The sequence below is a fragment of the Salminus brasiliensis genome, chromosome 2, assembly GCF_030463535.1.
Source record: "Salminus brasiliensis chromosome 2, fSalBra1.hap2, whole genome shotgun sequence".
In the NCBI taxonomy this organism is placed as follows: Eukaryota; Metazoa; Chordata; class Actinopteri; order Characiformes; family Bryconidae; genus Salminus; species Salminus brasiliensis.
Genome location: NC_132879.1, coordinates 57,758,300 through 57,773,359, shown reverse-complemented (window position 1 = coordinate 57,773,359; position 15,060 = coordinate 57,758,300). Strand labels below are relative to the sequence as shown.

Below are 15,060 nucleotides of genomic sequence, written 5' to 3'. Positions count from 1 at the left end.
AGCTCTATATGTGACTGAGCTTATTCTCTAGAACGTAATGTGCCTTAAATAAGATAAGATAAGATAGTCCTTTATTAGTCCCGCAGTGGGGAAATTCTCAGTGTGACAGCAGAAAGGGATAGCAAGACACTCAGTTACAAAAATGTAGATAAATAATTTACACTATATACACAATATAAATAAGAATTAAAAAAGCACTAACAATATTATTTACAGCAAATGACTCTTAATCCCTGCACCCCATAGCACCTCAATCTCCTCAGCAGGTAGAGTCTGCTCTGGCCTTTCTTGTAGAGTGCAGCAGTGTTGACTGACCAAGCAAGAACCCCTCACAAAGCTCCGGATTGCCACTGTACGTATCGGGCTTACCAACCAGATACGTGCTATTGGGCGTGAAGGAGGGACTGGGAGAGCTAGCAGGCTCCAACAAAGTCTTTATCAGATTCGTGAGCCCCTGAACGTCACCCACTAGTTGGGTGACCTGATGCTGCGCCAGGTGGCCGACAGTCTCTGACACGCTCTGCAGAGTGTGTTGCTGCTGCCCCAAGAACTGACCTTGGACGCGAACAGTGTGATCCAAGGCCTCCATCCCCGCTGTTCGGAGGGTGTCGGCCGAGAATTCTGTCATGCTGGCTAGGCGAGACAAGGGAACACTCGCAGGGACAGAGCAATGCAGATGCATCATCTTTAATGACCAAACCAAAACAAACAAACACAACAAAAACGAGGCAGCAAAGGACAGGGTCCAATAAACAGAAACAGAAAACAAACAGGTGACAACTGAAATGGGGCTTAACCTGGGAGACCACCTGAGGCTGGAAAGCAGTCCGGGAGCAAAGCGAGAGGGGACAAATCAAACGGGGGGGAGGAAGGCTAGAACGCAAAGGAACCAATGAAACTAGCAAACAAAAGCCTCACCCCAAAACCGCGCTCATCAGGCGCTGATGAACTTACTCGACTAGGGTGCAAGGGAACTAGGGTGCAAGGGAACTAGGGTGCAAGGGAACCTGCGTTTGCTCCCTTTGTACCCCACACCCAGGTGAAACAAATCAGAGATAAACAGAAAACATGGCGTCTTACTTTGACCGCTGTCAACATAAAAATCCTTGGTAGTAGAACCAACGGGTGGTGAAACAGAAAGTACCTGAACATAGAAATCAACCCAACATCAATTAATCAGTATCTACAATATAGATTTATTTACCAACAATAATAGTATTCACTACTGATTATTCAGTAACTGCTATAAATTAATCAGTATCTACAATATAGATTTATTTATCTACAATAATAGTACTCACTACTGATTATTCAGTAACTGCTATAAATTAATCAGTATCTACAATATAGATTTATTTATCTACTATAATAGTATTCACTACTGATTATTCAGTAACTGCTATAAATTAATCAGTATCTACAATATAGGTTTATTTATCTACAATAATAGTACTCACTACTGATTATTCAGTAACTGCTATAAATTAATCAGTATCTACAATATAGATTTATTTATCTACTATAATAGTATTCACTACTGATTATTCAGTAACTGCTATAAATTAATCAGTATCTACAATATAGGTTTATTTATCTACAATAATAGTACTCACTACTGATTATTCAGTAACTGCTATAAATTAATCAGTATCTACAATATAGGTTTATTTATCTACAATAATAGTACTCACTACTGATTATTCAGTAACTGCTATAAATTAATCAGTATCTACAATATAGGTTTATTTATCTACAATAATAGTACTCACTACTGATTATTCAGTAACTGCTATAAATTAATCAGTATCTACAATATAGATTTATTTATCTACTATAATAGTATTCACTACTGATTATTCAGTAACTGCTATAAATTAATCAGTATCTACAATATAGGTTTATTTATCTACAATAATAGTACTCACTACTGATTATTCAGTAACTGCTATAAATTAATCAGTATCTACAATATAGATTTATTTATCTACAATAATAGTACTCACTACTGATTATTCAGTAACTGCTATAAATTAATCAGTATCTACAATATAGATTTACTTATCTACAATAATAGTATTCACTACTGATTATTCAGTAACTGCTATAAATTAATCAGTATCTACAATATAGATTTATTTATCTACAATAATAGTACTCACTACTGATTATTCAGTAACTGCTATAAATTAATCAGTATCTACAATATATATTTATCTACAATAATAGTATTCACTACTGATTATTCAGTAACTGCTATAAATTAATCAGTATCTACAATATAGATTTATTTATCTACAATAATAGTATTCACTACTCATTATTCAGTAACTGCTATTAATCAGTATCTACAATATAGATTTATTTATCTATAATAATAGTATTCACTACTCATTATTCAGTAACTGCTATAAATGAATCAGTATCTACAATATAGATTTATTTATCTACTATAATAGTATTCACTACTGATTATTCAGTAACTGCTATAAATTAATCAGTATCTACAATATAGATTTATTTATCTACAATAATAGTATTCACTACTGATTATTCAGTAACTGCTATATATTAATCAGTATCTACAATATAGATTTATTTATCTACAATAATAGTACTCACTACTGATTATTCAGTAACTGTTATAAATTAATCAGTATCTACAATATATATTTATCTACAATAATAATATTCACTACTGATTATTCAGAAACTGCTATATATTAATCAGTATCTACAATATAGATTTATTTATCTACTATAATAGTATTCAGTACTGATTATTCAGTAACTGCTATATATTAATCAGTATCTACAATATAGATTTATTTATCTACAATAATAGTACTCACTACTGATTATTCAGTAACTGCTATATATTAATCAGTATCTACAATATAGATTTATTTATCTACAATAATAGTACTCACTACTGATTATTCAGTAACTGCTATAAATTAATCAGTATCTACAATATAGATTTATTTATCTACAATAATAGTACTCACTACTGATTATTCAGTAACTGCTATAAATTAATCAGTATCTACAATATAGATTTATTTATCTACAATAATAGTATTCACTACTGATTATTCAGTAACTGCTATAAATTAATCAGTATCTACAATATAGATTTATTTATCTACAATAATAGTACTCACTACTGATTATTCAGTAACTGCTATAAATTAATCAGTATCTACAATATAGATTGATTTATCTACAATAATAGTACTCACTGCTGATTATTCAGTAACTGCTATAACAGTAATAACAGTAAATACATTATGTTGTGTTGTGTTATAGGAATAAATCTACATACAGAAACACATTAAATCAATAAAGTGAACCAATACTCAAAGACTGAACTGAATCTGAATCATCAAAAGAAACTGATTTTTTATAATAACGGTGGTAATAAATGTAACTGTTTGTGTGATGAGTTGATTTAATGTTGATAATTTACACTAGTTATGAATCTAAATATCTGAATATAAACCTGCCATACTGAATATATCTGACTATTTATTATTTAATGATTTACTTTAAATTAGAAATAAATAAAAGTACATAAAGAATAGATGCATGGGTGTATGTGTAACAGTACAGACTGATGTCAGAGTAAAAAATAGAAGAGGATTTAAAATAAAGGGCAAAACTAAACAGCATAGTCTAAATCCAGGTGCAGGTCAAAGCCAGCAAAAACCAGCCAAAACATTAGAACCAAAACATTACAGCCAAAACATTACAGCCAAAACATTAGAACCAAAACATTACAGCCAAAACTCGAGCAACCAAACTAACAACACGGGTGAAACTAGTTAGAACTTCAGAATCGAGAGAAAGTTCTGGATTTGATCAGAAGTCTGGGTCCATATGATCAACAGATGCATTCTGGGAGTAGGTGCTAGTCCATTTAGTAAGTAAGGGAGGTTAGTTCTGTGAGGTCAGTATCAGGGAGGACAGTTTTGTAACGTCACTAAACGAGAGGCAGGAGCCGACAGTGGAGACCAGCTTCACCACAGTGATCCAATAACGGCCTGTTCTGGATCTTCCTGCTATCTGGGTCAGATTGGTCAGATTTAGATCTGTGGTCAGTGTTTTTATGTATAATGGTCCAGTATAGTACACCAAACATACACCATTTACTGCTGTCTGAGTTCTGGACATTCAACACCAGATACCTCCTTACTTTCAATACTCTAATCTCCTTCTCAGACTTAATCTGACCTTATTTAAGCTTTATTGATCAGACTGTATTAATAAAGTAACCCAGTGACCCTGTAAAGCTGAATACTGTAGCAGTATCTCCTTCTCAGACTCAATCTGACCTTATTTAAGCTTTATTGATCAGACTGTATTAATAAAGTAACCCTGTAAAGCTGAATACTGTAGCAGTATCTCCTTCTCAGACTCAATCTGACCTTATTTAAGCTTTATTGATCAGACTGTATTAATAAAGTAACCCTGTAAAGCTGATTACTGTAGCAGTATCTCCTTCTCAGACTCAATCTGACCTTATTTAAGCTTTATTGATCAGACTGTATTAATAAAGTGACCCTGTAAAGCTGAATACTGTAGCAGTATCTCCTTCTCAGACTCAATCTGACCTTATTTAAGCTTTATTGATCAGACTGTATTAATAAAGTAACCCTGTAAAGCTGAATACTGTAGCAGTATCTCCTTCTCAGACTCAATCTGACCTTATTTAAGCTTTATTGATCAGACTGTATTAATAAAGTAACCCTGTAAAGCTGAATACTGTAGCAGTATCTCCTTCTCAGACTCAATCTGACCTTATTTAAGCTTTATTGATCAGACTGTATTAATAAAGTAACCCTGTAAAGCTGAATACTGTAGCAGTATCTCCTTCTCAGACTCAATCTGACCTTATTTAAGCTTTATTGATCAGACTGTATTAATAAAGTAACCCTGTAAAGCTGAATACTGTAGCAGTATCTCCTTCTCAGACTCAATCTGACCTTATTTAAGCTTTATTGATCAGACTGTATTAATAAAGTGACCCTGTAAAGCTGAATACTGTAGCAGTATCTCCTTCTCAGACTCAATCTGACCTTATTTAAGCTTTATTGATCAGACTGTATTAATAAAGTAACCCTGTAAAGCTGAATACTGTAGCAGTATCTCCTTCTCAGACTCAATCTGACCTTATTTAAGCTTTATTGATCAGACTGTATTAATAAAGTAACCCTGTAAAGCTGAATACTGTAGCAGTATCTCCTTCTCAGACTCAATCTGACCTTATTTAAGCTTTATTGATCAGACTGTATTAATAAAGTAACCCTGTAAAGCTGAATACTGTAGCAGTATCTCCTTCTCAGACTCAATCTGACCTTATTTAAGCTTTATTGATCAGACTGTATTAATAAAGTGACCCTGTAAAGCTGAATACTGTAGCAGTATCTCCTTCTCAGACTCAATCTGACCTTATTTAAGCTTTATTGATCAGACTGTATTAATAAAGTGACCCTGTAAAGCTGAATACTGTAGCAGTATCTCCTTCTCAGACTCAATCTGACCTTATTTAAGCTTTATTGATCAGACTGTATTAATAAAGTAACCCTGTAAAGCTGAATACTGTAGCAGTATCTCCTTCTCAGACTCAATCTGACCTTATTTAAGCTTTATTGATCAGACTGTATTAATAAAGTAACCCTGTAAAGCTGAATACTGTAGCAGTATCTCCTTCTCAGACTCAATCTGACCTTATTTAAGCTTTATTGATCAGACTGTATTAATAAAGTGACCCTGTAAAGCTGAATACTGTAGCAGTATCTCCTTCTCAGACTCAGTCTGACCTTATTTAAGCTTTATTGATCAGACTGTATTAATAAAGTGACCCTGTAAAGCTGAATACTGTAGCAGTATCTCCTTCTCAGACTCAATCTGACCTTATTTAAGCTTTATTGATCAGACTGTATTAATAAAGTAACCCTGTAAAGCTGAATACTGTAGCAGTATCTCCTTCTCAGACTCAATCTGACCTTATTTAAGCTTTATTGATCAGACTGTATTAATAAAGTAACCCTGTAAAGCTGAATACTGCAGCAGTATCTCCTTCTCAGACTCAATCTGACCTTATTTAAGCTTTATTGATCAGACTGTATTAATAAAGTAACCCTGTAAAGCTGAATACTGTAGCAGTATCTCCTTCTCAGACTCAATCTGACCTTATTTAAGCTTTATTGATCAGACTGTATTAATAAAGTAACCCTGTAAAGCTGAATACTGTAGCAGTATCTCCTTCTCAGACTCAATCTGACCTTATTTAAGCTTTATTGATCAGACTGTATTAATAAAGTAACCCCAGTAAAGCTGAATACTGTAGCAGTATCTCCTTCTCAGACTCAATCTGACCTTATTTAAGCTTTATTGATCAGACTGTATTAATAAAGTGACCCTGTAAAGCTGAATACTGTAGCAGTATCTCCTTCTCAGACTCAATCTGACCTTATTTAAGCTTTATTGATCAGACTGTATTAATAAAGTAACCCTGTAAAGCTGAATACTGTAGCAGTATCTCCTTCTCAGACTCAATCTGACCTTATTTAAGCTTTATTGATCAGACTGTATTAATAAAGTAACCCCAGTAAAGCTGAATACTGTAGCAGTATCTCCTTCTCAGACTCAATCTGACCTTATTTAAGCTTTATTGATCAGACTGTATTAATAAAGTAACCCCGTAAAGCTGAATACTGTAGCAGTATCTCCTTCTCAGACTCAATCTGACCTTATTTAAGCTTTATTGATCAGACTGTATTAATAAAGTGAACCTGTAAAGCTGAATACTGTAGCAGTATCTCCTTCTCAGACTCAATCTGACCTTATTTAAGCTTTATTGATCAGACTGTATTAATAAAGTAACCCTGTAAAGCTGAATACTGTAGCAGTATCTCCTTCTCAGACTCAATCTGACCTTATTTAAGCTTTATTGATCAGACCGTATTAATAAAGTAACCCTGTAAAGCTGAATACTGTAGCAGTATCTCCTTCTCAGACTCAACCTGACCTTATTTAAGCTTTATTGATCAGACCGTATTAATAAAGTAACCCTGTAAAGCTGAATACTGTAGCAGTATCTCCTTCTCAGACTCAATCTGACCTTATTTAAGCTTTATTGATCAGACTGTATTAATAAAGTAACCCAGTAAAGCTGAATACTGTAGCAGTATCTCCTTCTCAGACTCAATCTGACCTTATTTAAGCTTTATTGATCAGACTGTATTAATAAAGTAACCCTGTAAAGCTGAATACTATTACTGTAGTGAAACATCTCAAACCTGTTATGTTCTGCTCAAATATACGGATGAGAACTACAGAGCGTCTTTAGAACGGCCCAACTGGGTAACACTTTATTAGATAAATCCCGCACGCTCGTCTTTACAGTGCATCTCACTCCCGGTTCCCCATTTCCGGAGTCCCACTCCCAAGCATCCGTGTGACAACAATTACTATTGTTACATCCTTTCTCTTTTTTTTTCACATACTGAACTGTAACCACATACACCAAACAAAATCATCTCTGGGTGACAGAACTCATCCCTGTTACTGCAAGAATCTAAACAAAACATCCTCTAAGCAAAATATATTCTTGGTGGTTATGAGCTGGCGTGACACTTGCTCATGTTGAGATCAAGTAGCACTTTACTCTTTAAGTTCAAAGATGAAACATTCATAAAAATTGTGTTCTGGCACCTTTAAGCCTGAAAATCCCTGTAACTACACACATCCATTTCTTACAATGCTCCATTGTAGGTTTTTTTTTTCTTTTTTTTACTAGTACACTCTTTGTGTTTTCAATCTTTGTGTTGGGATCAAGCAGATTGATTGGAATAATATTACACGTAGCACCACAGTCTATTTGGAATTTTACCATCCTTTTTCCAACCAGCATTCCAGCAAAAGGCTGTGGGTTGTGGCGTTTATCAGAGCCTACTGAACTCACAGTCTCTGTCTCTGATGCAGTAACACAGAGAATGTCCTCAAACTCATCACTATTGCATTCCGCTACATTGTGCACCTGTTTCATCCTCTTTTCTTTCCCTTTCAGCAGCTGATTGGCTTTACATTTAGCTGCAAAGTGGTTGTCTTTACCACACTTTTTGCACTTCTTACCGTATGCTGGGCATTTCTGTTTGCTTTTCTCATGCAATTTGCCACAAAACTTGCAGTCCACTGACTCCACCGCCTGTTTGTGGAGCACTGGTCTTTGCACTGCGTGTACCTCCTCCACTGAGGGTCCGGAGATGGCTTTAGCGTTCTCCCGGGACAGCTCCGCGGCTCTGCACAGCTGAACGCAAGTGTCGAGAGCCAGGTTCTTCTCGCGGAGTAGACGATCCCGCATGCCGTTGCTGTTGCTCCCACACACGGTGCGATCCCGAATGAGTGAGTCCCGCAGCGGGCCGAAGTTACATGTGTTCACCAACAGTTTCAGCTCTGTGACACAGCAGTCTATGTTTTCACTCGAGCCTTGGTTTCTGGAGAAAGACCCATAACGTTCCCCAGTTTCGTTGACACTGGGATTGCAGTGAGCATCAAACGAAGCGACAATGTCCCTTATTGTCCACGTCTCCTTTGCTGCCTCACCCATCAGTGTGTCCAGCAACTGTCCTCCGCTCTCGCAGACGAGATAGCTGAACAGTTTCACTGTGGTCTTTTCGTCGTCGTCGTCCACGGTTAGATCCACATAAAGCATAAACTCCTCTCTCCAGCTCTTCCATGACCTTGAGAGGTTGTCTGAGTCTACGCACAGCGGTCGTGGAGGTTGCAATCTGTCCATGTCGGGTGTTGGTATGCTAATTCATAATAATGCAAAACTGCCCTTTCGTCGCTACAGTGGTCAAGTCCGTGACCGCTGCCACTATGTTATGTTCTGCTCAAATATACGGATGAGAACTACAGAGCATCTTTAGAACGGCCCAACTGGGTAACACTTTATTAGATAAATCCCGCACGCTCGTCTTTACAGTGCATCTCACTCCCGGTTCCCCATTTACCACTCCCAAGCATCCGTGTGACAACAATTACTATTGTTACAAAAGCAGCTCTTACCTCCACCCTGTAACGACTGGAGGTATGGTGTTAGGTGGGCGCTCTCGTGGAGAGGTGAATACTTAGCTCTATTAAGAGACACGCAGGGAGCTCATCGTGCAGGGGTTTCAGAGACGGTTTTAATGAGCAATGAGAGCACCTCCACTTCACTCGTCACAACTTCCCAGACAACACCAGCTGGAGAACCCAGGCTACAACCCAGCACAGTTCACCATACGCACACACTCTCCCACGCTTTCCTCCAAAACTCTCCATGCACATGCGCACTGTACCCCACCTTAAAGTGACCGTTACACTCCACAGTCTGGAGAAAGCTGAAGAGCAGAAGAGCTGCAGCTGAGGTCATCTTCACCTTCTCACTCCCTCTTTTTCATAAATAATAGAATATTAAAGATCATAAGGGAATAATTTCCTCAAGCGTCGAACACTGATGGAAGGTGGATCTTCACAAAACACCGAAAAACAAGCGCGAGTGCTTGTCTGCTCATGTGTCTGTAACCCTCCCCCTTTATATAACCACTTACATTCCCTTTCTGTAACCCCTCCCCCTTTATATAACTAAGAAACAATTATAGTTATATATTATATAAGTTATATTATATACCATTTTTTCTATATTAATGAGTCTTTTGGGTTGATTGAGAACATCGTTGTTGTTCAGTAATAAAAAGAATCCTCTCAAATACAACTTGCCTAATATTTCTGCACACACTGTATAATACAGGTATTGGCAGTCATTGGTGCCGTTAAATGTGTGTACCAAGTCCCAAAAGTGTGAAATCACTGTGCAGAAACTAACTGTGTATTGTGGAGAACAGACATATTGTTTATTTAATTTAGTTGCATAATTTAAAAAGTTTACAACAACCTGCATCCACCGACCCCTGATCTGGTGCAATCACGCCATGCTCCACCCCCAGCTCTAGTCTCATTAGCAGATTATACAATAACATGGATAGAGAAAAAATATACTATATATTTCAATTGTGTCCAAAATACTGTTATAATGTTGAATAATTAGACCAGAACTGTAAATTGAATAATGGTACTTAGTGTATCAATACAACCCTACATTTGTGCTGGGAAAAGGTGGATCTAACAAAAGTCTAACCAAAACAAAACTTAATAAAAGTCAAAGCTTTTGTTCTAGACACATTATCAAAAGAATGTGTTATTATTATTACATATGTTATTCTTCTTCTGCTTCTTCAAATATTATTATTATTGTTGTTGTTGTTGTTGTATTTCATAGCACCATAATATAAAATATGAATAATATCTGTTTACTGTACATTTCTTTAATTTAAATCATTTACACATAAATGGAATGTAGTCTAAAGTAAGTTTAAGTAAGTATTGAGTATTAATTTTAATAAATTTTATTTACAATACATAAAACTTTTATGTGGCACAGATTAATGCTTTTTTAATCACTGAGTGATAAAATTAAATTTGAAATAACAATTATGATGCAGAGGTTCAAAAAGCACTACTGGAATTTACTGCTAAAACTGTATAAACATCACTGTGTCAGAACAGCTCAGTTCATAAACTAGTCATGAAAGTCACATTATTAGATCTGTGTTCTGATTAAAGGCTAAATTGAATGAAACATATTTACACTTGTCTTTTTCTCTTCAGCGCCACCTGCTGTTCATATGTTTGCAAAAACATCTGTAAGACACTGGAGTAAGCTGAACCTGACCTGCATGGCCACGGGCTTCTACCCAAAAGACGTGGTGATGAGTGTGAGGAAGTACAGCACTTCACTGCCTGAACATCTGCTGACATCCTCTGGAGTCAAACCCAATAATGATGGAACCTACCAGCTGAGGAAGAGTGTGGACATTGATAGCAATGAAAAAGCCCGATACGACTGTTATGTGACTCACAGCTCCTTCGATGGGCCAATAATTAAAGAATGGGGTAATTAAATCTGTATCTTCATGCAGTTCTAATCTATCAGAGTTATTACAGTCCTTTACTGAGTGGAATTACTAACTACCCAAAAGTGTGTGGGCTTCCTGTAATTCTTTACATTTCTGTAGCAGAAAGGACAGGCCTTGTGGGGATCATTGTAGGAGTTCTTGTTGTGGCAGGTGTGCTGTGTGCTGTCGTCTTTGCCCTTAAAAAGTTTGGGATAATTGGTAAGTTGAGCTGTATCATTACAAGCACTCCCTAAATAATGAAGTAATTGCATTATTATTGGTATTTTTTCTTGGAGAAAGCAGAACGCAGTACATTAAGCTCCATAATGGCTGAATTCTCCCAACCTGCTCACTGCATTTAGTGGATGTATTTATTGTTTAGACATGAAGAATGAAGGTGAATGTAGGCTGGTGTATTTACGTTTTGGTCTTGTGTGGATTTACCAGGTGGAGGACGTCATGGTGGATCACGTTCAGTCAGCAGTGGAAGTTCTCAGACGTCTGCAGGTAGCATTTTTCAAAAGAAACCATTTTTGTTTGACCAAAGTTCTCCAATAACTACAGACAGATACAGATATGAATACAGCATACACACACATATGAGAACATGTGTACCCCGAAAAATCTGGAGGTGGGGGAGGATGGAAACTGCTGACTTTTAGAGAACAGAGATTTACTGCAGAGTTAGCTTGAAGTCCCAGGGCTGACTTTTGGGTCTCCTGTTGTAATGCACTGTTCATAATTGAATCCAATATAATCACAGATCTCAGAATATTATATGTTGTATTCTGAATAGACACTCAGATAAACATACTTTTGTACTGCAAATATGACGAAGGAATGAGTTTATTGGTTAATGCTTTAAAACTGTAAAAAAAATAATAGTTTTTTTATTATTTAAAACATTTTATTATTTGTGTTTTATTATTAAGAATATATATTATATTATTATTATTATTTCCTCACTGTATTTTCTTATTGCATCATATTCTATCTTCTGCTTTTTTCCAGGCCATGGAATGACAAATGGGACAGCAAACGGCACCAATGGGGAGGCACTCCTGCATGGTAATTATTCATTCATTTAACATTTAAGAGATCTTCAGCAGAGAACAGTATCTTTCAGAGATGATGTTCAGTTAATTGTCTTTAAAATTAAAGCATAAAAGTCTTCAGTATTTGTATTCGTAAGGGTTCAGTCCACACCACCGGTCACCAGCAGGGGGCCAAGTTGGTGTAGAAAGAAAGCATCTCTGAAAACTCAATTTCCCAGAAGCCCCAGTGCTGATTACTGCTGATCAGACACACCTGCTGGGCTCGGCATAAAAGAGCTCCCAAACTGCGGCTCAGTGCTGTGCCTTTGTAGAGGGGCAGATGGTAGAGTGGTAAAGAGAGAACTAGAGAACTAGAGAAGAAGTAAAGGAAAGGAAGCAAGTGGAGTGAATTTGTAATTCAGGAGGGAAGCTCTGGGTTTAAGGTGTGAGCTGAACCAAGGTCTCAGTTTAGTTATTTATCTCCCTGTTTAAAATAAATTAATAAACCAGGAGCTCTGCTCGTGGGACCATCACCCCCCACCCCCCATCCCCCTGCCTCATCCCGTATCAGTATTTTAGTGCTGGGAATGAGAGTTATTGCTGCATTATATTCCATTTCATGCTGTTTTCCAGAACAAGAAAACAATTATAAGACAGCAAACGGCTCCAACAGGGAGCTCCTACCACACAGTAAGTGCTGCTTATGCTTCCATTACAGTAACTTTATTAATATGCAGATTTGCAGTGGGTCTGTTCACCACAGTTTACACACTGATCTACCAAAATGAGAAGAGTTGTGTTTAAGGAATTGCTGAAGTTCTTCACAAGTTTATGGTGAAGCTAAGAAACCTAATGGTCTGTTTACTGTAAACAGAGAGTGAGCCTTTTAACTCTTTAAACAAAGTTCAGGAAGATGGAGTTGTGTTTCTGGATGTTCAGAACTTCAGTTACTGTTTTTCCTTTTTTCCTTAATTTTTATTCTCCTTCTTTTCTGCTACTCTCAAGGTAATGGAGCCAGTAATGGGGCAGTGAATGGTTTCAGTGGAGCTGACCATTAATCATCTATGACCAGCAAGCTGTGAAACATGTTCCTGAAAAGATTTGAGTATTTTACTGTACTTTTCTAATATGATGGTCATTTATTAGACATTTATTTTTACCTTGAACACTCATCTGCAGCAGACCTGGGTGACATGTGACCACCCAACAGCTTATAAATGCCCCTCAACAATCCACTGTTTTACCAGTAAAACTGTTAAATATTACATATTTCCCTGCCGTCCAATGAAAAACATGAATCTCCATTTTTATCAGTTTTTATTTTTCACCATGGTTTGAACCCTGTAGCTGCTTCTGTACACTGTACAAATAATTCAGGAGGAACAGACCAACATAAATGCTTGAAATTCCTTGGAAAAAGCTCTTATCTGACTCTAGTTTGACTTATTTGAAAATCACCAGATTGGAGATACATGATTTTCACTGGACAGCGACAGGATCTTGTTTAATGTCATTTAACATGAATTTAATTTGAGTCTAGAATAATTATGAATCAGCTTACTTTCCCAATACAATATCAGCTTTAAGCATCGTCAGTGTCTGATTATATCACCCAGGCCTGTTCTGCAGTCCTCAGTATAACTCCTATTAATTACTGCTAGCCAACCCACTGGTCAAGGTGAGAGGGAGTGGGAGGAGATAAATGGGTTTAACAGCTCTGTGATCATTTGAAGGAAACAAGCCTTCCTGTATTGCTGTGATCTCATGTACTACAGCATACAGCCAGGTTTGGTTACATTAGTATTACCTGGTAAAAAGCTCTGATGCACTTTTTTGAGTTCAGCTGATTAGGCAGCTTCCTCAAATCACATTCAGGGACTGTTATAGATACTGTATATTTCTTAGTCTTTAATATTTTGATGTTAAACATAGGTCAGAAGGTTTTATTTGTTTTTTGAGAGTTTTTATTGAATATTGATGTGAAAAAGCACAACAAGCTAAAAGTGTACTCTGTTTACAGATGACTGATTTACCTGTTAAAAATCATAATTTTAACATAATCCAAAGGATTCTTGTATTGAAGTAATGTAATCAAACTTTCCATTACTTTTAGATTAGTTGTCTTTTTTTTAAGCCATATATTCAAATTCAAAACACAAAGATGGAAACGAATGGCTGTAACTGAAGGAATTATGGGAGATTATGTCCTAATGGCACATCATCATTACACCAGGCCTAGCCGTTCATTTCCATCTTTATGTTTGATTGTAACAGTCTGACTCCAGAGTGCTCCAACATTTATGCATTCATTATTCATAGAACATTCAACACTGCTGTTCAGCATATTGTTTTTATAGAAATCAGTACGTAAAATTAAAGTTAGAAATTGTTTAATTGTTTCACATGTGCTCTATACACCAATCAGCCATAATATTAGTACCTAATATTGAGTAGGTCCCCCCCTGCCACTGAAACAGCTCTGACAATTCAAGGCATGGACTCAAGACAAGACGTCTGAAGGTGTCCTGCTGTGAAATCTGGCACTAATATTAATGTTTACAGCAGATCTGTAGGTCCTGTAAGTTTTGAGGTGGGATGACCCTTTCTCCCGTTCACTGTTTGTCCTTTCCTGGAACACTTTTGGGAGGCACTGATCACTGCTTACCGGGAACACCTAACAAGACCTGCAAATTCATCCGTTTGCCCATTTTTCCTGCTTTTAACACCAGCATCACCTTCAAGAACTGACCGTCCACTTGCTTGCCTGTAATGTAGATCCATCCCTTGACAGATGAAGATCCCGCTGTAGAGGAAGAGAATCAGTGTTTTTTCGCTTCACCTGTCCGCAGTGTTGATAGCGTAAGTGTTCCTGCTGTTCTCAGGTATGGGTCCTGACCACAGTCTGTCATGTGATCCACAGCAGTGTTACCTACTGCAGTTCTTCAGGAAGTTTGGCAGCCCTGTTCTCCTTTATACAGGGTACAGATACTGGGTTTACAGACATGTGGTCTGATGTTTTGTGTAAG

The 15,060-nt window shown here is 36.8% G+C and overlaps 1 protein-coding gene and 1 long non-coding RNA gene across 2 annotated transcripts; one reads left to right on the top strand and one right to left on the bottom strand.

Moving 5' to 3' along the window:
* Positions 1-1,091: 1,091 nt before the first annotated feature.
* LOC140549742 (uncharacterized) lies at positions 1,092-9,972 on the bottom strand. Its single transcript, XM_072673486.1, has 2 exons — positions 8,137-9,972; positions 1,092-1,144 (listed from the first exon to the last, which is right to left on the bottom strand). The coding sequence occupies exons 1-2, from the start codon at positions 8,798-8,800 to the stop codon at positions 1,092-1,094; spliced, it is 717 nt and encodes a 238-aa protein (XP_072529587.1). The 5' UTR covers positions 8,801-9,972.
* A 2,041-nt stretch (positions 9,973-12,013) lies between these two features.
* On the top strand, positions 12,014-14,812 carry LOC140550184 (uncharacterized). Its single transcript, XR_011979059.1, has 3 exons — positions 12,014-12,068; positions 12,668-12,724; positions 13,040-14,812. It is a non-coding gene; the product is annotated as an uncharacterized lncRNA (long non-coding RNA).
* The last annotated feature ends 248 nt before the right edge of the window (positions 14,813-15,060 follow it).